We start from the raw sequence: 27,128 nt of genomic DNA, 5'->3' as shown, positions 1-27,128 counted from the left end.
TACGAAATGGTTGGGGAAGGGGTCAGGCAAGGGGTTGGGTGGAGGGGGAGGGGGTCTCTAAAACTGACACCTAGATGTGTCGGAATCTTTGGGTTTGTTGGGTTTGTAAATGTTCTTGATAATATAGAGTTTTAGGGGTTCAGATTATTGGCAATATCAGCAAATAATAATATAAAACAAGGTCAAGTCTATTGCGCAAAACCGGTCACAGCAGGGATTCATCTAAATCCAGTCGTGAATGGTACAATGTCTAGGAGAGATGTGCACCTTGAAATAGTTTTGTTCCAAATTCTCTATTAACATTATATGATAAACTAGCCCTTCTAGTCCGCAGAATAGGAAAGGTTGTTTTATCGAATTCAAAAGGTATTATTTTGGCTACTAGTTTTCTGTGGTGAGTGTAAATAGTATTACTGCTATATTGCTGTATTTCATCTCATCTCTGCAACAGAGGCCGACCGCACCACATGATTTAGTTTAACCAGTATACTTACATATATCATATTGAGAAAATCAGTAGGGTCAATGACTTTCAATGATTCTGATTAGTAACACAAACGTTGTAAAAAACAGAACAATCAACACCAGTTAAAACTACACTTTATTGCACATTTAAGAAGACCAAAGCAATGATCCAAACATGTCAATAGAATTTTAGCTTCGAAGCACACAAATGAATCTTGCCCTAATTGAATCACATTACTATTTTTCTACATTAATTATTTTGTAAGTCAGGGTCTATATCATTTTATCAAATTGTAGTGAGTTATATCAATCAACAATGAAAGTTTTTTTCTGCACATCTGCTTTCTAACAATTACCTACCCATGATGAATTTATATATCATAAAACAATGATATCTTAGAAGTTCTACTGCAACAATTTAACTTCATGCATGCTTCATGGTTAAAGATTATCAGTAAAGTAACAAAATATGTGTTGAAAAATGCATACTAATACCCTTTAACGAGCTTAGTGGTTGAGATTATATTTTAGCTACTGGGCCAGCCTCTGTTTAAAATCTACCGATTCACCTGATTAAAATCAGTAACAGCTGACTGCTTTTTTACCAATATAAATATTAAGATATACAACTATAACGATTGACATTTGTTAGAGGTCAACATTATATTTTGTCCAATGAGAACACAGTATTTCCAAAGTTTTCCAATAAATGACTTCAGGAAATCAGCAGTCAGGCGTTATTGATTGTAATCAGGTGAAGTGGTAGATATACACAGTTGCTGGAGCAGTAAGGTAGTTTACAAAATATAGTGTACATCACTAAAAAACGTTCAGCTTATCAGTATGCACCAACACAAAAATGGGCATGTGCCGGTGTCTTATATAACTTTGCTGTTATCATTTAGATGATACTAGAGTGAAACTAATAACGTATCTAGTAGATACAGTTAAAAAACCAGAAATCGTGCCAAATATTTGTTCACTTTCATACAATTTTTTACATTTTATGAAATGGACAATTTTACTATGATGAGAAAAATGTACCATGAACCTGTGAAAGGAAATGTTGAAACGTTTGATGTTGATTTACTTCCCTTTGATAACTTTACAGGAAATAAACAAGTGACCAAATAATAACAAATAATCTGGAATGGTATTATAGGATATACTGCATTGTGGTCAAACTAAATACTTAGTAAGAATCTACAATTCACATTTCAATTTACCAAATAATATCATGGATAAAGCAAAAACAATAAACAAGTAATCAACAGGAAGGACTAGTCAATTTACAAGGAAATGAAACATGTCAAGATTGTTTACAAATATCACATAAAAGAGAGATCCATTATTAACAATCATACAAATAAGGTTTATCACATAACTAAATGATGAGGTACTTTCACATTTAACTATACCCAAATAGTACTAGTTTAGATTTATTTGCATATCAGCAAATTATGATAATAATTATTGACCTTCATGTATTACATTGTATACCTACCTTTTTATTATACTGAATTACAATTCTTATTAACTTTAATTTAAAAAAAACCTGGATTTTGACTTCCAATAGAACAATAATTTTATTTTATACTATGCATGAAATTACCTTATTATTTCATAAATTTTAAAAGGAATTATAAATGTTTAAATGAATTTTCAATAAAAATGTTCAGAAATATGTGTTGTTGATTGTTAATGTCACATAAACCATATGAGCACTGCTTTTAACACTTTACATCAGAACACCCATTCGGAACTCCTCCGCCATTTTTATCGAAAACAGGATGTATTTTGACGGTTTACATACCCAAAAAGCGGTGCGTTTAAGTCCACTGCAAGTAGATCGCATTGTAATATTCTTTAGCAGTTAAACTTTATGACTGAACTCTTGGGAATCTTAATTATGTTTGCATTAATACACTTCACTGGCAACCAATTTAAACTTAGATCAATAAATACAACTCTGAAACACTACATTTAATTAATGATATATTTCAAGAATTTACGAACTACTTCAACTGATGTACCGGTATACATCCGAGGTTGTTTTCGATAAAAATGGCCGAAGAGCTCCAAATGCAGAACACCCAGATGTGCAACTAGACTACATGAACATAAAAATGTTATGTTATGAGATACAGACTGCTTTTCAACATAAGCGCTTGACTGAAGCTATTCTAACAGATGAACATCACAAAAGCACCAGCAGAAACTTTGAACATAAGATAGTTTGCATAATGATGATCACTTCACAGCATTATATTAAACCACAATTACTATATATACTACCAGAATTCCCATATATTTCTTCTACATGAAATCATAAACACTTATTTTCCAATGAAACAATATTCACAATATATTTCGCCTAGCTTCTACTTGGTTAAGCCTCTGATCACAATATTAACAGCATAACAATATCATTGAATCATGTCCTCACAAGGGCACACACTAGCAAAATACAATGACAACCATTCATTACAATACAATTTTAAGAGTCTCTTAAATTAAATTAATCATACACCTCAGAGTTCTGGATGCCAAATACAATTTTCTAATGCTGAAATAAATTCCATATCCTATTTAAAAAAGAAAGTATAGATTGATCAGTAAATTTCGTCTTATTGTCAACAGAGTAAACATTATGAATTGTTACATTTTCATATAAATTTAACAAGCTATAATGGGTCTGATCGACTATACTGCTGATTAACCTACACAATGCAGTCACAGAAATTAGGTGTACATGATATAAAAATACTTAATATGGCAGATCTATTCATTGTCTTCACGTATAATATCAGTATGAGTATGTCATTCAATGTAAAACAATACACTATGAATTCAAAAGTTTGGAACATATAGTTCTTTCTAAGTTGGATGAGGAATTATCACTACCTTACATGTCTTTTCTTAAGTTTTAAATATCTTTTTTTATAAATCATTGTGCTTTAATACTTAAAAAAATAATTCCAAAACATTTTTAAGATCATATACAACTCAATTTAAAATTGTTATAAGTCACCAGTCTGTGAATCACTGGTACAAGTCAGTATACAGGTACTGCTTTAACCAACCACCAGTATACAGGTTCTATGTGAATGAGTACCAGCACTACATGAACAAGTCAGTGTACAGGTACAGGTACTTCATGTATGAGTCAATAAACAAGTACAGGTACTACATGTACGAGTATAACAAGTACAGGTACTACATGTACGAGTATAACAAGTACAGGTACTACATGTACGAGTATAACAAGTACAGGTACTACATGTACGAGTATAACAAGTACAGGTACTACATGTACGAGTCAGCATACAGGTACTTAATGTACGAGTCAGTATACAGGTACAGGTACTACATGTACGAGTCAGCATACAGGTACTTAATGTACGAGTCAGTATACAGGTACAGGTACTACATGTACAAGTCAGCATACAGGTACAAGTACTTCATGTATGAGTCAGTATACAGGTACAGGTACTTCGTTTATGAGTCAGCATACAGGTACAGGTACTCCATGTACAAGTCAGCATACAGGTACAGGTACTCCATGTACAAGTCAGCATACAGGTACAGGTACTCCATGTACAAGTCAGCATACAGGTACAGGTACTCCATGTATGGGTCAGCATACAGGTACTCCATGTACAAGTCAGCATACAGGTACAGGTACTCCATGTACAAGTCAGCATACAGGTACAGGTACTCCATGTATGAGTCAGCATACAGGTTTACGTACTACATTTACGAGTCAGCATACAGGTACAAGTACTACATGTATGAGTCAGTATACAGGCACTACATGTATGAGTCAGTATACAGGTACTACATGTATGAGTCAGTATACAGGCACTACATGTATGAGTCAGTATACAGGCACTACATGTATGAGTCAGTATACAGGCACTACATGTATGAGTCAGTATACAGGCACTACATGTATGAGTCAGTATACAGGCACTACATGTATGAGTCAGTATACAGGCACTACATGTATGAGTCAGTATACAGGCACTACATGTATGAGTCAGTATACAGGCACTACATGTATGAGTCAGTATACAAGCACTACATGTATGAGTCAGTATACAGGCACTACATGTATGAGTCAGTATACAAGCACTACATGTATGAGTCAGTATACAGGCACTACATGTATGAGTCAGTATACAGGCACTACATGTATGAGTCAGTATACAGGCACTACATGTATGAGTCAGTATACAGGCACTACATGTATGAGTCAGTATACAGGCACTACATGTATGAGTCAGTATACAGGCACTACATGTATGAGTCAGTATACAGGCACTACATGTATGAGTCAGTATACAGGCACTACATGTAAGAGTCGGTATACAAGTACTACATGTTCAAGTCTGTACATGAGTACTACCTGTACGAGTCATCACATTACAAGTTATTAGACACTAAATTCTGGTAAAGCATCTTTATCTTGCTGTAGTTTCTGTTGCATGCATATGTATTCAGTGTAGAGTTGGCGGGCCTGTTGCAAGACCTTGTTCACATGGTGTTTGCGTACACGTTTGTCGAAGTACATGGCCAGTTCATCGTATTCCATGCCAGTGTTCACTATCACGTCCCTGTGTTGTAGAAGCAGGGTGAGACAGGCAAACATGAGGAATGGATTCCCATAGCCAAACTGGTCAGGTGCAGGCAGCTGCTTGAACTGAAACAGAGCAATTTCCTCTTGATCAACAGCCTCCTCACAATTGTCAACAGCCTCCTGACAGTCACTGATGTCGTCCTTCTCTTTGGTTTCATCGGTCCTGGTTGTGACGGTGTTGTTCATACTAAAATGGTTTTCACAGAATGATGGGGCCTTTCCACCATTTCCAGATGGTTCACTTGGCTGTGGAATTTCTGACATAATTTCTGCATACTTTTTGTCAAAGTAATTTTGATGCTCTGTTGATAAGATGTCCTTCGGCTGACTTGTTTTCTTCTTTTTACTATTATGACCAGATGTGCCTGTGCTGTTTGGGTGTAGAGAAGCCGAGTTTAAAGAGGATACCAATGAACCATTGCCACTGTCAGAATCCAAACTGTGACTTCTCATCAGCCGGTTAACCTCAAACAATGTATGCTCTGTATCATTGTCATCTGTGTTTCTGTAGTCAACCATACTTCTGTGCAAAGGCCCATTCACATTGTTCTTAATGTTAGAATTATTCTTTGCATCAACATTTTGTGCCACATTCACAGGCTGTGCCCTTCCTGGCCTATGCTTTGGTGACATCAGAATTCTTTTCATGCCGCTGAAAAATGAACCTTTTATTTGAGGCACATTGGTATTGCTGGCCTTTTTCAAAATGTCTGACTCATTCTTCTCTAGGGATAAATGAAATTGTGCATGGTCGTCGTTTTCGTCCTCACAAATGGTATTATTGTTATTTACTGCTGGACTACTGCTTAGACCCATTGGAATCTCACTGGAAACATAATGGCTCTCATTTGCTGAAAGAATCATCCCCTCAGTTGAACATATCACCTCAGTTTCACTGTCAACAATGCGACTATCAACACTGGCCGATATTAGACTAGGAAACCTATCTTCAGATTGGGAGGAGAGATATGAGGCAGAGCTCACGGAGCTACTGATCAGCTGGCCATTGTCGGATGGAAGGGACATGGGGGGACTGTAATAGCTGCTCCATTTCTCACTTGGACTGCTTCCTTCACTAGAGTCGCGGGATTTGTCATCGGATTTACACATTTCATCCTTCCTTTCTTTTTTTAAATCATTATGTTTGACACAGTCCATGACATTTTGTTCATTGTAAGTTATACTTTCAGAAGTGTCATCTCTTATTTCACTGTTCGCATTGTTCAATGCATCATCAGGTTTTGATAAGATGTCTTCTTTTTGTTTCAATATACCTGGAATGTTTTCATCATCAGTGGGATGATTTTTCGTAACAATTTTACCGTCCATACTTCCAGTTTTCCTCATGCTTGGTTCAAAGTCTAAATTGTCAGTGTTTGATGACATTTTAGATTCACTCCTTTCTTCTTTCACTGTTTGAAGTTTATCATCAAGCCCATTTTCTAGTATCAATGTTGCAGTCTTAGGGGAGGCCATTCCAGTCTTTGGTGAATGGGCAGTCAACCCAGAGTTGTCTTTCACAATAGTGGACAGCCTTCTCTTGGCAAGCAGGTGAGAATACTGTGTTTTCACTGCGAATGATGGTGAATTGGGAGATACGGTCACAAGAAGAGAGGGACAATAGTCAGAGTCTGTAAGGGTGAGTTCTTCCTCCGGGGGATTGGGAGGCAGCGTGCTCCACATCACCTCCAGCATGTAAAGGGCATCCTCAAAGGGGAACTCACGTTTGAGTTCAAGAAGCAGCCACCTGTAGCAGAAGAACAGGTCATCTGCGCCATGCTCCTTCATATAGGAATGAAACACTGGGTCATAGAATTGCACTAGCAGGGACAAGTGTTGAAGCTTTGTGGTGATTGCTTCACCATCATACAAGAAGTTTGAGCGCAGTCTCTTCATTAAGCCACAGAAACAGAGATAGGCTTGTGCCTCCTCCTTCTGCACTACAAGGATGGGCGACGCAATGTCACTCATACCCTGGCAGTATGACACCTCTGGGTGGGTCAAGGCATATGTGACTAGGAGATTGTACAACGCTATCAGATTTTTACTATCATCACCCCCAGAATAATACTTGTGACCTCTATCAGTTCTTAGCACATCTTTCTTCACAAGAGTGGCTACATGTATAATATCTTCCGACACCTTTCGCTCATTGAAAAGCTGCCTCCATTTATCTCGCAACTCAAAGTACTCATTCTCTTTCTTCTTCATGTAGGCAAACCTCTCCCTCCCTGACATTGACTCTGGGTAGATGTTCAGTAGATGGCGCCACACAACACGTCGAAGGGAGTTTTCCACCCCACCCTGGTAGATACTCAGTCGGAACTCCCCAGGTTTAACCATGTGACCATCTGAGTCCATGTAGTTACGGAACTCCATGTCGCTCATTGGAGCCTTCACAGGCCGGTACTGCTGCTCATCCTCCGTCTTCATGCCTGAAAGCAAGCAGAAGAAAAAGGTGATTTACTGGGAAAAAAATGGTAATACTTTGACTAATTAACTTATTATCTGCCCAACTCATGTTATCAATGATAGCAAGTTAGCAACATTTTCAATTTTGGTATTTAATAGAATCTAATGAATGTTAAGCTTGAATACAAATTGTGCCACTAAATTCAATAAACATAAAAAGGTAATAAATGTCTTTTTATTATCAAAACTAAGCTATTGGAGCCGAACAGTAAATGACTTATTACTCATCAAACAACATTAAATGAACAAAATCATGTTATTTCTGAGAAAATACATTATTTTTAAAAAATTGTATCGCGCATGATTAGCATGAAAACAGATGCTAGTATTCATAAATATGGATAGCTTCATATTTGTCAAGCCCATAGATACAAGAGCTGTCGCAATAAGTCACAAATGCCACCAAATTGCATTCTTGTTCCATGGATAATGCAATTACTAGTAATGTGTCTACATTCATGAAGAGCAAACATAAACTATAAGCATATGCCAGAAACCATGTTGGTAAAACCTCAATTGTGTGTGTGTGTGTGGCGGGGGTGGGGGGATGAAGTTAGAGGTGGGGTCATAAGTCTTGCACGTGAAACTTCTATTTATGTACCCAACATATCTGCCAATTAATTTTCAAGTCATTCCATGAAAAACAAAGTAACAGCTGGACAAGAAAAACCTTATGGACTGACAAATGCTCAAGCATGGGACAGACACACAGACAAAAGATGCAATATCAATTTGCCATCCTTTGGAAAGAAAATCATTCGAAAAATGCAAATGTATACTTTCTTTTGTCACCAATGTATTAATTGGACTTAACATCAAATATGAAGAAACACAGAAATTCATGACAATGAAAACAGTTCTAACCTATTGCTCTCTGGACTTGGTTGACAGTTTTCCCCATTTTGTTTGAGATGGTGCCTGTGATGTTGCCAAAGAAGTTGCTGCGGTCAAGGAAGGTCATCCGGTACTGAGGGATCTCTACTGGCGCTATAATGTCCCAATCCTCCAGTGCTATAGTGGGAAGAGAACAGTTGTTATACAACAATATCGGTTATCAACTTATTACATACCTAACAGTTCTGCACAGTATAACGTGCCCCTATTAACCTCAGGTGAATGGCAGAGAAGTGCTTTGGTTTAAACCACTTCCTTACAGAACTGATAACTGTGCCAGACACAACTGTATACATGTGATAAACATGACTGTGTTAGTTACATGAAATAAGAAGCCAATCAGGGCCTAGGTACTACTGGCGTAGTTGTTTTGGTCATTTCAATTCAAGCTGTTTTGGTCAATTTCAATTTGATCAATTTCAAGGCGCTATAACCCAGTCACACATGAGGGGTTTTGGCTGGTTTACGAAAGAAGCTGTGAATAAATCAATATTTAACAACTGTTTAAGTTCTGTTGTGTTCAAAGGTAAATATATTACAATTTTGACAATTTGAAGGGCCAGTCCAGCCATGCATGGGCAGATCTGGCAGGTCTTCGAAAGGAACCGAGGGCTCATCAATATTTAACAACTGTGCTTGTTTGATGAAGATCAGGAAAAGAAATGTAGCTCTATTGAGTTTACAAGCCATCATCTAGTCGCATATGGGCAGGAGCTGGTTTTTGAAAGAACCATCAATATGTCGGTGTCTAATTACTGTTTAGGTTTAGTGAAAATCTATCAACACCCTAAAAACCAATGCACTCTCTGAAAAGTGGTTGACTGTTTTAGACTGTAATTTTTGACTTGGATACAATAGCAATTTTCATCATTTCAAAGGGCCATAATCAAGGCATGCATGTGGCTGGTTTAAGAAAGGAGCTGAGCTCTCATAAATACCTAACAACTGTTTTAATTTGATAAGATTAACTCAAAACTGAAGATTTATTCGCATTCACAAGCAATTGTTTACAGACGCACATACGGACACCCCACAGCAGACCTGCGCAATTACAAAAAGCTCAATACCAACTGCACTCATTACAGGTTGTCTCCAAAAGGTTTATAAGAGGGTCCTAGCTCTCATTGATATCTAGCTACTGAATAAAATTGTATAAGATACAATCAAAGCTGAAGACTTTATCACGTTACAAACAGTTGTTTACAGTGGAAAGGCACCCCACCATGGCATAAGCCCTTCCGGCCGATGGCCTTAAGAGCTATAACAAATTAAAATAAATAAAAAAGCATGCAATATTAAAGAATAATACTACGTACCTATGTTTGTGATCTTGACCTTCGACCAACAGATCTTGCTGTTGTACACTACATATAGCATTGCCTTACATTTCGTTATGTTATATTTAAGTTGGTTGACCACAGCTGAAGTAACTGAATGCACACCAGATAAGAAGTAACAAACTTTACCATAGGATATTAATGCTTTCATAATATATGATAATGAACCATCATAATATAGGATAATGAACCATCATAACATAGTTTAAAAAACTTATCTTAGATGTGTGACCTTGACCATGACATTGACATTGTGATGTTAAGGGTTTTGTTATGTTGCAAATTCAACGTCAAAGTATAGAATGGTTTGTTTGACCAGACTGACACAAATAACACCGACCATTCTACATAGAATTCCTGATAAAATTAATTCCAATGATTGTCACTTACCATCATCAAAGGGTTTAAGGTCGACCTTGAGTTTGAGGCATGGGTCAGAGGCATTCTGAAACGCGGCATCCATGTCCCAATCAGACAGCATGCTGAGGTACACATCCTGACCACCGTCCTGGGATGCATAGCTGATGGTGAAGTCACTGAAATACAAGCATCTACATGAAAGATGGCCATACAAGCAACTGTCCTGGGATGCATAGATGATGGCAGTCACAGAAATAAAAGCAACTACATGAAACATCGGCATACCAGCATTGATCCTGGGACCCATAGCTGATCGTGAAGTCACTGAAATACAAGCAACTACATGAAACATTGGCATACCAGCATCCGTCCTGGGACCCTTAGCTGATCGTGAAGTCACTGAAATAAAAGCAACTACATGAAACATTGGCATACCAGCATCGATCCTGGGACCCATAGCTGATCGTGAAGTCACTGAAATACAAGCAACTACATGAAACATTGGCATACCAGCATCCGTCCTGGGACCCTTAGCTGATCGTGAAGTCACTGAAATACAAGCAACTACATGAAACATTGGCATACCAGCATCCGTCCTGGGACACTTAGATGATTGTAAAGTCACTGAAATACAAGCATGTAAAACAAGGTCATGTCATCATTTATATTATGTGACTACATGTACTGGTATGTACTTGATAATGAGGCCTCAATGTTGAAAACTTTACCTTATTATTATCTTATCATTTATATGACTGTTCAGACAGTTAAGATATATGTCATGGGTTACATGTACTCCCTGAGAGACCTATATAGGTAGTGTTGTTATCCAACAAGTATACAATCAAGTTAGACTTTGACTTCTTGGTACAATGGTATTCAGTGGTTACAATGATGGTACTGGTACTTTAATTATACCAGAAGAAATGGCATCATAAAGAACTTAGTCTTACTGACACAAAATATTTCACTGAAATTTACAAACTTTATAAACACATTTAACTTGCAAATTGCAATACCAAGTTATGTCTCACTACTTAAATAATTGGTGATGGGCCCCCTACATGGAGATAATTGGTTATGATCATAATAAATTGTCAAGGCACTTGAGTTTATTACTTAAAAACCATTAACATAAAATTATGTGTACATGTATTATAGTATCATTTGTTCATTCATGTCACCATAGTAACAACTCTATATTTCAAGTGTACAAATTTAATGATCATTATATAATAAGACCGAGACGCAGAAAATAAGTACACATTGGGTCGTTCGTTCAGAACTTTGTTAAGGTTAACAATAACTCATAAATCATCATCATTAACTTTCAAATCTGTATTGCTCTTGAAGTTTCACGGATTCACTTATGCTTTGCAGTGTTCCTTACAAGATTATGGACATTATTTAGCTGCAAATTTGTTATCAAAATATAGGAGCCCATCATAGAAGAATTCACCCTCGATGATGTTGTTTATGACTTTTAACCCTCGATGATGTTGTTTATGACTTTGTTAACCCTCGATGATGTTGTTTATGACTTTTAACCCTCGATGATGTTGTTTATGACTTTTAACCCTCGATGATGTTGTTTATGACTTTTAACCCTCGATGATGTTGTTTATGGCTTTGTTAACCCTCGATGATGTTGTTTATGACTTTGTTAACCCTCGATGATGTTGTTTATGACTTTTAACCCTCGATGATGTTGTTTATGACTTTGTTAACCCTCGATGATGTTGTTTATGACTTTGTTAACCCTCGATGATGTTGTTTATGACTTTGTTAACCCTCGATGATGTTGTTTATGACTTTGTTAACTTAAACAAAGCTCTGAGCAATCGGTTCATTATTTCTATTTTCATAACAATATTTTAGTAGAACCATTAAAACCACACACTTGACTGTATCTGATATGATGACTGATAACTGTTTCCTAGTTTGATGTTATAAATGATTACAGAATTTGTTTGATTAACTAGCAAACACAATTAATAATTATATATTACAACTACGTGTTCCAATTTCTATACTGGTATTGCTAATAAAATAATTTCAGTACAAATTTCTGCAAAATTTCTGTATAATTCTAAAAAGAAAAATACTATAAATGTCTAAATATATAAAGATCTATATTCCAAAACAGACTCAATCAGTTCCATTGACATAGGGATTGAAAATGTTAAATATATATTGAAAGCTGATTTTAAAATGGGACTGACAGATAAGCAGTAAATTCCATATTTATTGCATTTACTTGTCTACTGAACATTGCTGTTGTAACATTAAAATTGTTACTGTGTGATGTCATGGAAACTGTCATGGAAACTATAATACTGTGTAAATCTGGTGGTCTGTACGATGCTGGACAATACAAGCAGACACAAAATACAGTCATTTGTTCTTTTACCACTCAATATCATCTTGAATTGGCCTGGCTTAAACTTGCACCCTGCACATGGTGTCAATGGCTTAAACTTGCACCCTGCACATGGTGTCAATGCAGTGAACACCTCTGGAGAGGTGGAAATGTTGATTTCGCTTATGGGCTGCACATTATGTCTCCGACACATAGCGAAATGCACACTATTTCTTTAGGACATTTGTGGCAATTAATTTTAAAACCCTTCAACCAGTTCAAGAGATATGGAGCTGACAAGATATTTAACATTATGAAGCGCTTCAAGTGATATGTAGTAACAATGAAATATAGTCATATGATCTTTGATCTCTAAGTGTGATTTTGACCATGAACTGAGCTGGTAGTTACCTAAAATCTTTGAGGCGGTTCAAGAGATATTGAGCGGTTACAAAATATAGTCTTTCTATAGAAATGTGACCTTTGACCTTAAAGTGTAACTTTGTCCTGAGCTGGTTGCACCGGTAAGTGAATAACATGTGCTCTGCACTCTGCAGCCACTGACATCGTCTCAATAATGGTGAACATGCAAGTTATTTCAAAATCATTCAAGCGGTTTAAAAGAAATGAAATGGACATGATTTGTGACAAACATATGGACGTTGTAATAGAAAAATTTTAATTGTATATTTCAAACAAGAGGCCCAAGAGGGCCTATGCTCTACTGGCATGGCTCTTGTGGTCATTTTCAATCCAGAGCATGTACGTATGAGGCAACAAATATATAGTTCACTTTTTGTGTTTGGGTTAGCTGAAAATGCTCCACGTTCAACATCTGAGGACATAAAGTGTTGTAAGCAGATAAATTGCATGAACTATTTTAATATGTGCCAAGTAAAGGTTATCTGAGGGTAAATCATATTTGCTTTCAAAACTGTACTCATGGTCAAAATTTCATTTCTGTAGCTTTAAAAATTAAAAAGTTAGTCAATACGTCAAAGTCAAGGAAATCCGAGGACAACATTGATGCTCGTTTGCAAAACTGTACACATGGTCAAAATTTCATTGCTGTAGCTTTAAAAATAAAAAAAAAGTTGGTCAAAAGGGGTGGGGCCAGCTTTTGCCCATAATTTCAAATGTTTTGCTAGACGGTCATCATATGATGCTCCACAACAAATCTCAAAGGTATGGGCCTTGTGGTTTGAAACAAGAAGATTTTAAAAATATTTCTTAAATAAGTCCCTAGGAAACTTGTGACCCCCGGGGCAGTGCCAGTTTTGACCCAAGGGGCATAATTTTAACAACCATGGTAGTGGACCAATAAATTAAGCCTTGTTCAAGGATCTGCATAGCTGTTTCAGACAAAAAGGTTTTTAACATTTCCCAATTTAAGTGGCCAGTAATGACCCCAAGGGAATAATTTTAAAAAACATTCACAAGCAATTGTGACTTTACATGTAAACTTGGCTAAAAATAGACATCACTCATGTAGACTTGGCTAAAAAAAAGACTTAGCTAAATATAGCACTTTTTTATACTTTTAAGACCAATAATCTAGGCATGCAAAAGGAACCGAGCTTTAATGGATATCTAAATACTGTACAAGTTTCATCAAGATACAATCAAAACTGAAGAATGTATCATGTTCACAAGCAATTGTTAACAGACGTACAGATTTTTTTATACTATCAAGGCCCATTATCTAGGCATGCATGGGAGGATCTGGCTGGTTTTCGAAAGGAACCAAGCTCTAATGGATATCTAAATACTGTACAAGATTCATCAAGATAAATCAAAACTGAAGACTGTATCGTGTTCACAAGCAATTGTTTATAGACGCACTGATTTTTCATAGTTTCAAGGCCCATTATCTAAGCATACATGGGAGGATCTGGCTGGTTTTCGAAAGGAACCAAGCTCTAATGGATATCTAAATACTGTACAAGTTTCATCCAGATACAATTAAAACTGAAGTCTTTATCGTGTTCACAAGCAATATTGTTTACAGACGCAATGATTTTTTATACTTTCAAGGCCCATAATCTAGGCATGCATGGACAGATATGGCTGGTTTTCGAAAGGAACCAAGCTCTAATGGATATCTAAATACTGTACAAGTTTCATCGAGATAAATCAAAACTGAAGACTGTATCGTGTTCACAAGCAATTGTTTACAGACGCAAGGACACACATACTACGTACACATTACCATCGCATAAGCCTTAGGCCAGTAGAGCTAAAAATAGAAACAATTAAATTGTCAATATCTAACAATCAGACTAGCAATGACTACACATGTAGGCACCCAATCAGGCTCCAAATAAATGAATGCCATACCTTTGAATGTCAAATGCCTTAGCTAGGAGATTCTGGAGCATCTCAAACGAGGTGATCTGGGGGTCGATGGAAAACTTCTTAAACTCTGGCTGGAGAAGGCCATCACTCTTCTGTAAAACACAAGAAATAACTTTGGTCTGAGAGTGGGGCAAAATATCATATACCATTCCCGATTTTCAGGGCTTTTCCAAGCCTTTCAAGCATTGTTTCAAAATGGCTAAGATATACAATCATTCACATGTGCAAATGATGAATAAAAGAAATATTCATAAACAAGAGCTCTCACAGTATGTGACGAATCCTCATGAATGTGACATTGACCTTTGAAAAAGGGCATTTATACCTGAAAATTTTCAACCCAGACATGCCCACTTATACTCTACCTCCACCTTCTAGGTAGGGACACATGTCTTGCATGCGACACATAATCTTGGTATGTTTAACACATGTGGCAAGTTTTTTAAAATCTGTCCATACCAGAGAAAGTTCAAGTGTGGACAATACCTTCTTGCATATCGGACTGTGATTCCGGTCATGTGACCAGTGCTGGAAAAACTTACATCCCCATGTAAGATGAGTGACGCAAAACAACGCGCCACTTCTTATTTTTTTTATTGTATGGTTTATGAGAAGTATATTATGCCATTTCAATAAAGTGCAAACAAATATATAAGTACCGTATGCAAGACTTTTAATTAAAATTGAAAATAAATATTTATTTCATAAAAACGCGATTTTTAGAGGAACTATTTAACGTCAATAGTGATTTAAAATTACTGCACTTAATGACGTCAGAAAACAATGTTGCACACATGATTTTTAGTGAAATGAACAAGAGTGTGTTTTCCATGTCAATTTTTCCACCAATTCATAATTTTAGGTATGCAAGAATAAGTAACTATCATGTTTTTCCAGTCCAGATTGTAAATTCTTGCATACCGGACGTGTGTTTCCGGTCATGTGACCGGTGCTGGAAAAACTCGTCTTACACCCCCCATGTAAGATGAGTCACATGCAACAACGCGCCACTTCTTATTTCTTTAATTGTATGGTTTATGAAAAGTATATTATGCAATTTCAATAAAGCGGAATCAAAACTATAAGTATACAATACTTTTAATTAAAATTGAAAATTAATAATCGTAAAAGCGCGATTTTTAAAGGAACTATTTGACGTCGATAGTGATTTTAAATTACTGCGCTTTATGACGTCAGTACACAACGTCGCACGCGCATTTTGGTGAAATGTAGAAAAGTACGTTTTCTACATAAATTTCCCAAAATTTCATAATTTAAGGTATGCAAGAAAAAATATCAATCATGTTTTTCCGGTCCGGATCGAAAAATCCGACCCTCGGGTAAGCCTCATTACCAGCTTACGCGCGTGCCCTCGGGTCCGATTCTTCTATCCGTACCGGAAATACATGATAGGTACTTATAATCCAACCCTCATGCCGCTGCGTGGCCGATAACTCAGAATAAGTGTGACCTTGACTTCAGAGGAAGGGACACAGGTCTTGCACGTGACACATCGTCTTGGTATGTAGAACACATTATGGAAAGTAATTTTAAATATGTCCATACAGAAATTGAGCCAGAAACATAGACGAATGGCATCACCTATAAAATCTCGATATTTCACTTCCTTGGTATGAAACTTTGAACGTACATTGACTAACTGCATTCACGTGTCAATGTTTCATTATCCTTGTCATAAACTGATTAAATTGGTGCAAAATATACTATTAAAGATAAATAGATACAACCAGATTTATCAGCTAGAAAATCAAGAAGGTTGCAAAATCAGCATACATTCATTTGCAAAATGAGTAAAAAATGTTGTAGAGAGTACTACATGTAATATTCAAATCTAACTTATATTAAAGCTGCACTCTCACAGATTTACTAATATACAACTTTTTTGTTTTGTCTTGAAATGAGTAAATTTTTGCGTAAATGATATAAGATTGCTGACAAAAAATCAGATCGTAGATTATTATATTTCTGTGTGAAAATTAATGTTTTATGGCCTAAACCGTTACTAATGGTTTAAGAAAAATGCACACATCAATTTTTGAACTTAAATATAAAAATCTGCAATCTAATTTTTTGTCAGCAGTCTTATTTAACTGGATTCAATGGATTTTCACAAAAATTGGCTCGTTGACCAAGACAAAAAATACATAAGTTGTCAAACGTTCAATCTGTGAGAGAGCAGCTTTAATGAACAATTATAATAACTTTATAAGAAAGATAGACTTATTGACCAGCTGCAAGCATAAGCAAGTATGCCATCACCTTGTTAAAATATACACCATGTCTGTCATCAGAATACATTTATGCAGCTATATTAACATTATTACATTGACAGTATTTAAATTCAACACTCCAGTCTGCAAAATATTGTGTAAAAAACATTTTCATACTAATTTCAAGATCATACATGTATGTTAATTTACACAGAATCATCAAAAAATCAACACTCCTCATTATCAAAAATTTTCAACTGTTTTTCAAGTATAGTTAAACAATCTTCTGAATGAAAACAACAATGTGAAATTATTACCTGCAAAACTACTTGAACTCTAACAAAAGGATATAAACCAAGAAAACCCATGGCTTCCACCTTAAAAGTTTACAACAAAATGAGCATGAAGTCTTTATTTATCTTCAAATAAGTCAACCGAAGCTTAGGGGTATTGACATTTGCAATATTTGTAGTGAAATGTCAAAGCCCTGAAAACATGATAAACATGATATACACTGATATACCCCAGTGTTCCATGAGGTCTGGAAGATAATCTTATAACCCCAGTGTGACAACATGATACTGGTGCAAATGGGATTTTGTTGGTAGGCTACATGTGATAGCATGTCCAGATACCGGTGCAAACGGGATGTTGTTAGTTGGCTACATGTAAAACCTGCATTATGACAACATGTCCAGAAACTGGTGTAAACGGGATGTTCTAGCTGTATATGCAAAACTGATAAAAAAAAAATGATGATTTCACATCATACAAAATATTCCTCTGATAATTGTTGAAAACATTGATTTTGGAGTAACTAGCATCTTTCATTCTAAATTCATGTTTAACAACACACAAAATTTACAATAAACCACAAACATGTCATTTATAAAACATTGGAACAGATTATGTCTCGACAAATCCTTAATCCTTGCTACATATAAAACAGATCTTGTAATAATAATGGGCAAGATTATGAAAACATTACGGTGACCTAAAACCTAACTCATCATAACAAAAAACAAGCACCCCAGCCATGTTAGAAGGTAATTGTCATCATTGGAAAATTGTGTTTTAGCGATCTTCTAAATCAAGCTTAAAAGGTTTTGAACTACAGTACATATTAAAACACACACTTTCTTTTTTTCTTTTTCTTTACCATTGAATTTACTATAAAAATGGTAGAATCGCATAACCAAAACCAAATATATATATATTTATTTAGGCCTTGTGGATGTTTGTGGAAAGGTTAGAATTTAGCTGGCGACACAGATGATAACAAAAAGGCTTTCACAACAGTTCCCAGACCTTTTTTCTTCAAAAACCAGACAAGCAAGAATAAACATGCTAAAAACATCAACACGTGGTCCCCCAAGGCTAGCATGTTTCACTCAATGACCAAGGTCGAAGCTTTACAAGTATTTATTTGCAGAAGTGTTGAGGAATGGTTGAAAATACAGGTACACTCATGTATTTGTTGCAGCTACAGACAGCTGGGTGGGTTGTTTAGTTTTGTTTGAAAAGGTCTTATAATCACTTAATTTCAAGTTTAATTCTGATGAACAGCCTTGTAACATGTCATCTATTTCACTTGACATCTCATGACCTTCATAATGTCTCCAAACAACATATAACACTAGGCAAAAGGGAGAAGTATGATCATATATAAAATGTGACCTCTGAGGTAATGGTAGTAAAAACACGTTAAATGGTAATAAAGATGAACGACAGGACTGCATACTCTTATAATAAATTATAACTTTAATGTAATATCAAGCTGCAGAATTTCCTTAAAGGTGTACTGACCTATGATGTATTAGAGTACATAATTTGTATCAAATCATGACAACTGCATGTATCATTATGATATTCAATTATCTATTATCAGAACAAACAGATAAACTGTGATCACAAATGACTGACCTTGGCCTTTCACCTTAACATTGGTTTAATTTGATCCAAATTCATTCCATCAAATTAATGTGTTATAGTTAAAGATGCACTCTTACTCACAAATAAGATTTACCACAATTAATAATATTGTTTTAATATTTCAAAAAGGATGAATAAATATCAAAAACCATTGTTCATATGAAGGATACCGAGTTTAATTTGAAAGAAATGAGCATAAAACACAGTATTTCAGCCTTATGAGACTTAAGTAGACCACAGTTAATCTTTTAGCATTCATCAATCATTTATTATTTTGGGGCTTTCTGCTATTAAATACACGGCTACAATCTTGTTATCAGTAATTAATATTTTCCATAAATGTATTATTTAGTAAGTTGTTTAAGGTTTATCAGTCAAAATTTATGTTTGTTATACATGTTTATGTATTGATTTTGAATAAGAGTGTCACTTTAAGAAAAGGGGGGTATGATGCAACCAGTCCCCCCCTCCCCTATCAAAAATTGTTCATAATGTCCAAGTGATCTTCTTTCTCTCAATATGGAAGACAAAATACTAATGCATCAGAATGAACAACCTCAGACTAAAACATGCCTGTCACATTCCGTTCCAGTACATTTGACAGGGGATATATTAAGCAGATAGTGGGTGTTGTGTCCATCACATGAACATTGGACACAAGTGTTAAAAAAAAACTAGTTTAATGATAATCTTTCAAGGCATTTAGGAGATATGGAGCTGACCTTCATTCCATCGCTTGAACCTTTAATCTTAAATGTGACCTTGACCTTGAGCCAGTGTGCCCTTGGGTGAGGATTCTGCATTATTTGTAACTAGGTTAATATTTGACCAAAGTTTCATAAAATTGGTTAAGAACAGGTTAATAAGATATTGAGCAGACAAAAAATGTATGACCCAAACCTTTGACCTTAAACTGTGAATTTGCGTTGGCATGCCTGTAATATTGGTTCTGCATATTGTTTATGTATTTGACCTGATTTTCATAAAAAATCCTTTCAGTCTTGAGACACTATCAAGTGAAAGCCTTGAACAATTGACCTTAAAATGTGACCTTGACCTTGTCACATGGAATGTTGCTTATACACGTCGTCTCAATGTGGTTAACATTTGACTCAATTTCATGAAAATCCTGTAAGGGGTTCAGAAGAAACGAAGCAGCACAAAATATGCCTCAACCTTTGACCTTGAATTGTGACCTTGAGCAGGCATGTGTTGTATGTTGGTTGTGTACATTGTGAGTATGTGGGGAACATATAACCCTAGTTTCATGAAATTCCTATGGTTTAGAGGATACAGAGCTGACAGAAAATCTAAGGCATGAACCTTAACCTTAAACTGTTACCTTGACAAGAAGCCTGTAATGTGGGTTTTGCACATTATTTCCATGTGGTGAACATTTCACCAACAATTTGTGACCATCCTAAAAGGGGTTTAGGATGTGGACAGAAGTTGTGACAGATGGACACATTTTAATTGATAGATCACCCCCTGCATAGCATCAGGGGTGACATAAATAGCCAAAACTGTCTTGGGGAGGACCCCCAAACCACATTTAATCTATACATTTTTCAGTATTTATCTAATGCTAGATTCTTGATCCACCCCTGCACATCATACACATGTAGATGACTCAGTCCCTCCAACATGAAAATTAATGCAAACCATGAACCATGTAAATGCTTTTAAGTACCAGTATATTATCATAATTAATGGTCTTTTTCAACCAGACTTGGTTCCGCTTTAATATTTTATCTTGACATAAAATTTTCATCTAAAAGTGCTTGTTTGCTTTGGTACATCATACATGCAATAAAAGTGATCAAAAGTTGCACAACATTAGATAAATCTTTTTTAAAAAGTTTCCAGGAAAAAATCTAAAGTGTAATGATTTTGAATGATTTTAAATCTGAATTTTTAACAACCCAGTTTAAAGGCATATATGTCCAATTAGCTGCATAAATAGTGTGTGTGAGTATTTGGACAGAATGGAATGAGATTAAAGCTCTATCTGAACCAGTTAACTTTACTCGTGATCTCTGAAAGAAGCAGCCACTCAAAAGCCAGAAGCTAATAAAATAGTTTCTCTACCCAAGAAATTTCAGTCCTAAACTTTTTTATAAATAATAATACCGGGTAGTATAGACTACTGTCTTGATTGATTCTTTTTTGTGATGTATAAAAATGTATACTTTTAGTATATGGCTACATATATTTCTTTTCGGGCCTATCAAACATGCCTCAGAATGATTTCATACAAGTGAGAAATACTATTTACAAAGCAGAAAGAGCATCCTGTTTAAATCATAGTATCAGTTCTGCACAGTGCAGTGATATTAATGTTTGATTATTTAAGTATCTGACTTAAAACTTATCTGGAAAGATAAACAATAGGAACCCATGATTTTATAAACCAGTTGTCTATTAAAGCCAACACTGCTAGAACTCCTGAACCTCAATCAATATTTACATTCACCTATTTATTCCTTGATTGCATTTACGACATGGAATATTCATAATAAAATGTCCCTTTTTGGATAACAAAAGTGTATTTTTCTTCAGTCTCCTTTTATCGCAACATCACATGTTTCTCCTAAATAGATCTTAAATGAGAAAAAAGCTAAACCTTTGAAACAAAAAGAATGGCCAAAGTATATGTACTGTTAAAAAATATTAAGTGCAGGGGGCACATGTATGAATTTGGTACATCAGGATACTAGGGTACAAATTTCACATTCAGCTTTCTTGTTTTTAACTTGGTTAAAAAAATAATATGCTGACATTTCACAGCAAAATGACATATAAATTCACAAAACAAAAAATAGACAAAATAGCGGGCATGCAGTATCTTCATTTTTTTTACATTGCGGACATATATATTAAACTTAACATATATAGTAACAAGAGGCCCAAAAGGGCCTATGCTCTACTGGCATGGCTCTTGTGGAGCATGTACGTTTGAGTAATAGGCAACAAATATATAGTTCACTTTTAGTGTTTTGGTTAGCTGCACGTTCAACATCTGAGGACAGGAAGTGTTTTAAGCAGATTAGTTGCATGAACTATTTTAATATGTGCCAAGTAAAGGTAATCTGAGGGTAAGAAATACTTGCTTTTAAAACTGTTCTCATCGTCAAAATTTCATTTCTGTAGCTTTAAAAATAAAAAGTCGGTCAAAGGTCAAAGTCAAGGACATCCGAGGACAACATTAATGCTTGTTTGCAAAACTGTTCACATGGTCAAAATTTCATTACTGTAGCTTTAAAAATTAATAAGTAAGTCAAAAGGGGTAGGGCCAGCTTTTGCCCAAGGGGCATTATTTCAAATGTTTTCAATTGCATCATATGATGCTCCACAACAAATATCAAAGGTATGGGCCTTGTGGTTTGAAACAAGAAGATTTTGAAAATATTTCTTAAAGAAGTCTCTAGGAAAATTGTGACACCCAAGGCAGTGCCAGTTTTGACCCAAGGGGCATAATTTGCGGGACAATATCGGGGGGGGGGGGGGGGGGGGGGGGGCTAAAAATAGACTTTGCTCATGTAGTCTTGGCTAAAAATATACATAGCTTTAAATAGCATTTTTTATACTTTCAAGACCCATTATCCAGGCTTGTATGGGCATATCTGGCTGGTTTTCAATAGGAACCTAGTTCTAATGGATATCTAAATACTGTACAAGTTTCATCAAGATACAATCAAAACTGAAGACTGTATCGTGTTCACAAGCTAGTGTTTACAAGATAGCATTTCTTTAATCCTATCAAGGGCCATAAACTAGGCATGCATGGTCGGATCTGGCTGGTTTTCGAAAGCAACCGAGCTGTAATAGATATCTCAATACTGTACAAGTTTAATCGAGATACAATCAAAACTGAAGACTGTATCGTGTTCACAAGCTAGAGTTTACACAATAGCATTTTTTTATACTATCAAGGGCCATAAACTAGGCATGCATGGGCGGATCTGGCTGGTTTTCGAAAGGAACCGAGCTCTAATGGATATCTGGGGGGGGGGGGGGGGGCAGTAATGATCCCAGGGGAATAATTTGAATAAACCTTCACAAGCAATTGTGACTTTATATGTAAACTTGGCTAAAAATAGACTTCGCTCATGTAGTCTTGGCTAAAAATAGACTTAGCTTAAAATAGCATTTTTTATACTTTCAAGACCCATAATCCAGGCATGCGTGGGCAAATCTGGCTGGTTTTCAAAAGGAACCGAGTTCTAATGGATATCTAAATACTGTACAAGTTTCATCGAGATACAATCAAAACTGAAGACTGTATCATGTTCACAAGCAATTGTTTACAGACAAACTGATTTTTTAATACTTTCAAGGCCCATAATCTAGGCATGCATGGTCGGATCTGGCTGGTTTTCGAAAGGAACCGAGCTCTATTGGATATCTAGATACTGTACAAGTTTCATCGAGATACAATCAAAACTGAAGACTGTTCACAAGCAATTGTTTACAGACGCACGGACGCACGAACGCACGGGTGCACATACTGCGTACACATTACCATCGCATAAGCTCTTCTGGCCTTTGGCCAGTAGAACTAAAAACTGTAAATGTTATAAAATTATAAAGCATAAAAAAATAATTTGTCAATAAGTGATGTAGTCGATTTTCTTAGAGCCACCTTGCCAATGTTTAAAAATACTAACAATGAGCAAGCATCTGCGTCAAAAGCAACAATGTTAAAAACGGTGTGCCTTTTTGAATAATACAAACAAATTATCAATTGTCTACTACAGTTTTTGAGTGCTTGACAACATTTTCATCATTCCTTTACGTTTTCACATTATACTTACATGTAATCAACAATTGTTTTTATCCTTTGATGAGGGTATTTTCAATGTACATTCTGATTGGCTGACATTTAATAGCTCTGTCTGCTGGTGATGTTCAAATAATTAGCCGATAGGTGACCCAGTTGTCGTTTAAGAGATACCGATAAAAAAACTCATGTTGTCTGCTCAATACACAAATACCTACACAAAATGCTGTGGAATGGCAGACTAGAAATGTTGAATTCAGGGATGATAACAGAGCCAAGTTACCAATCCTGAAAATGTCTGCGTGGGGTTCAGGGGGCCGCTCAAGGCAGGAATTAAGGCTCAGGGCTAGAAAGGGCAGCAGAGTACATTTCCTGCAGTCGAGGAGGGAGCACCATGCTGCGCTTTGCTAAAAACACTAACATACATATAATATTTAAATAAGGTTTTGTGTGCACAATGTCATGTTCTTTTGCAGATAAACTATGCATGGACAACATTCTCTGGAGTGTACAGTTTATCATATGAACATGTAAAAATATGAATGATAAATGCATTAAATATTGAGGTTCATTGTTAATCCAAAGACATTCACTTTCTGCTTAATTTTCTCTCTTTCAATATTTTGTCACCATATAAGTGATGAAAATAATGCTGAAACTATACAATTGAGTTATAATTTTCATATTGACAGCGCCATGTTTCATATCGTCAGCATAGTTAAGCATGCTCTTCATCTTCTGTAGCTGTCATAGGTGTATTTTCTAATGCCCTCATCAAAGTGCATCTGTTATAAAGCCTTATAGTCAAATTATTTCCTTTCTGCTCAAGTCCAAATGATTGTACCTTAAAGGATTTTTTTTTTGATTTTTGATATGGCAAATCCTTCATGTACAAATTGTTTTGTATTAAAAGTGAGTAGTTATTCCGATCCCGATTCCGGGTTAAATTATTGTGTCTATAAAGTATTATAAGAACAAGAAATATTACCAGATAATGTTATTTTATATTAGTTTCGTACACAAAAAATCATTATCCAACAAATTATTATGAGTTTTATGTGTTTTTCTTCATTTCATACTGTCAAATCATTAAGATACGTACATGAAGGGCACCTGCAAGGCTGTTGTTCACAGTTTTACAACAATCGGAACACTTTGGCCATGGCCGAGTTGTTACGAGTGTATTCACGAGGTCTACCTCGAAGCTTGTCAGAGATGGTAGAGTTGTTATGCTTGGCATAATTGTTATCTGTGTCAGTCAAGTTTTGTTTTATTGGAATGGTTAATCCTGTGTTTTAATGCATATATAATGCTTGTTTTGTGCTAAATTTCTTTGCACTTACATGGTGAAATATGAATATAAAGCTTTATTATCTATTTCAATCATAGAATACTTCTCTAAATACAATTTCAATATTTTTCAAAACCCATGTTTTTGCACAAACCCGTTTAAACATTAGGGAATGGAGAATCCCATATAACAATCTATTATTTTAGAGTATTTTCTGCTCTTATTATGTGCTTTCCTAATTTTAATTATCAAGGTTAGGAATGCCATCAAAAGTTGAAAAAGTTGATTGTGCATTAAAATTTCGATAAAGAACATTCAATATTACCGTTGTAAAATTATTCAGATCCCAAGGAAATGTTTATTTATTATGTCCGAAATATAAATATCCGGATATAATACTAGTCTCACCTTTACATGGACACGAATCACCTCTCTTTGAGATTCAATGCCATAAAATCCTGCCATTGTTCGATAAGTTCAGTTTTTTTTTACTTTATTAAATATGATTTAATTAAATTTAGATAGATAAACCATTTTCTTTAGGAAATTAATTATAGACGTCACAAATCAATTTTTGGGTGAATACAAAAGCTATCCGCATGGAAAGGGTAAAGGTTACACTGCGGTATACCTTAAATACGTAAAGATGCGTAAAGACGCGTAAAGTCGCGTAAAGATACGTAAAGAGGCGTAAAGATGCTCAAAGTGGCGTAAAGGGAAATAAATATAACTTAAATAAAATATATAAACACTGAAAGTATGTCAATAATGCATATATAGTGTTAACTAAGTGTATAAACAAAAACTGAAATAAATTCGACGATTTTCCCCAAGCTCATGTATTGTATGTATGCCACCCGCGACATGTTTTAAGGGTTTACATAATTTAAAAAAATCATAATACGTTTAATGAGAGTTTAAAAAGAAATAATAAACACTACAAACAAAACACTGCAACGACATATTGAACGAACAAATTCTCTATAACATATGGCCGATTCAATCAACATGTCAATAAGCTGTTGATCTATCAACCTAATCTCTACTAACATAGAAACACTTGTCGCACTACGGGTAATTAATTGTAATAATCCAAGTGTCACATCATTTGATGAGTTTATCGTAAACGAGGAAATGGGGCATAATATACAAATTCTTAGTCTGGAATCTGTCAAATGAATACCGATATATTCCCAAATTGTCATCAATAAGGGGATGGGGAGGGAGTGACAGAGTATATATTTCAGTTATTTTAATTGTTTTTTTTTTTTTCATTCTCGTTTGAATACAATCGAAAAACACGATTTCTCGCTGAGATCTCTCGATTTGTGATTATTTTCTTACGCAATATTATAATTTTGCATATCAAAATATCTGGATTTAGCAGTGCATTTTGTATTATTTCAAGGTTTTAGTAGCATCAGTGACTATTGATTGTTTGAATAACTTTTGTGACAGTTTTATATTAAGTGAATATTTGCGATGGGAAAGGCAAAGTCTCGCAAGGCGCAGTTTCCGTGTGGAAAATGTGAAAAGCAGTGTAACACTGGGTGTCTTTTTTGCGAGGTGTTGTTATTATAAGTTAATTGAGATCCGAATTGAAAAGACCTCGGACACATCTACATGAATTTGTCTTTTGCAAATACAGTTATATGTATAAACTGTTATGTATAAAGCGGTACCACTTTGGAAAAGTTAAACAGCATGTTAAAGCAATCTCTCAACAGTTTTGATATCTTTTTTAGTTGTTGTCTCAGCATCTTTACGTAGTTAAGGCTGACCCGGTTACAATGTGAACATGATCACACTTATTATCTTTACAGATGCTCTAAAATTGGATGTCCTTATTAATACATCGATCTTGTCCTTAAATCATCAATAACAGTTAAGAGGCTGCAGTTTAAATTTATATACTGTCATGACTGTATTTACTTTTTAAGATTTTTTCTACTTAAAATAGGAATTATCTTCATGATAATCACTATAAACCATTTTTCATTTATCAAACTTCAA

The 27,128-nt window shown here is 35.4% G+C and overlaps 1 protein-coding gene across 1 annotated transcript; it reads right to left on the bottom strand.

Annotated features, from left to right (window-relative positions):
• Window positions 1-583: 583 nt before the first annotated feature.
• LOC128217654 (uncharacterized) lies at window positions 584-25,702 on the bottom strand. The gene is made up of 5 exons (XM_052924939.1): window positions 25,524-25,702; window positions 14,864-14,973; window positions 10,198-10,343; window positions 8,441-8,587; window positions 584-7,539 (listed from the first exon to the last, which is right to left on the bottom strand). The coding sequence occupies exons 1-5, from the start codon at window positions 25,578-25,580 to the stop codon at window positions 4,901-4,903; spliced, it is 3,099 nt and encodes a 1,032-aa protein (XP_052780899.1). The 5' UTR covers window positions 25,581-25,702; the 3' UTR covers window positions 584-4,900.
• Between the last annotated feature and the right edge of the window lie 1,426 nt (window positions 25,703-27,128).

This window comes from Mya arenaria, chromosome 14 (genome assembly GCF_026914265.1).
Source record: "Mya arenaria isolate MELC-2E11 chromosome 14, ASM2691426v1".
Taxonomy (NCBI): Eukaryota; Metazoa; Mollusca; class Bivalvia; order Myida; family Myidae; genus Mya; species Mya arenaria.
This window is presented reverse-complemented; position numbering and strand designations above follow the sequence as displayed.

Bases quoted from the DNA above. Each gene is read 5' to 3' on its own strand.
- LOC128217654 (XM_052924939.1), bottom strand. From the start codon at position 25,580: ATGGCAGGATTTTATGGCATTGAATCTCAAAGAGAGGTGATTCGTGTC. The intron at 14,974-25,523 runs GTGAGACTAGTA...TGTGTTTTACAG, and splicing joins TGATTCGTGTCCATGTAAAG to AAGAGTGATGGCCTTCTCCA. The intron at 8,588-10,197 runs GTAAGTGACAAT...TTCCCACTATAG, and splicing joins CCTTAAACCCTTTGATGATG to CACTGGAGGATTGGGACATT.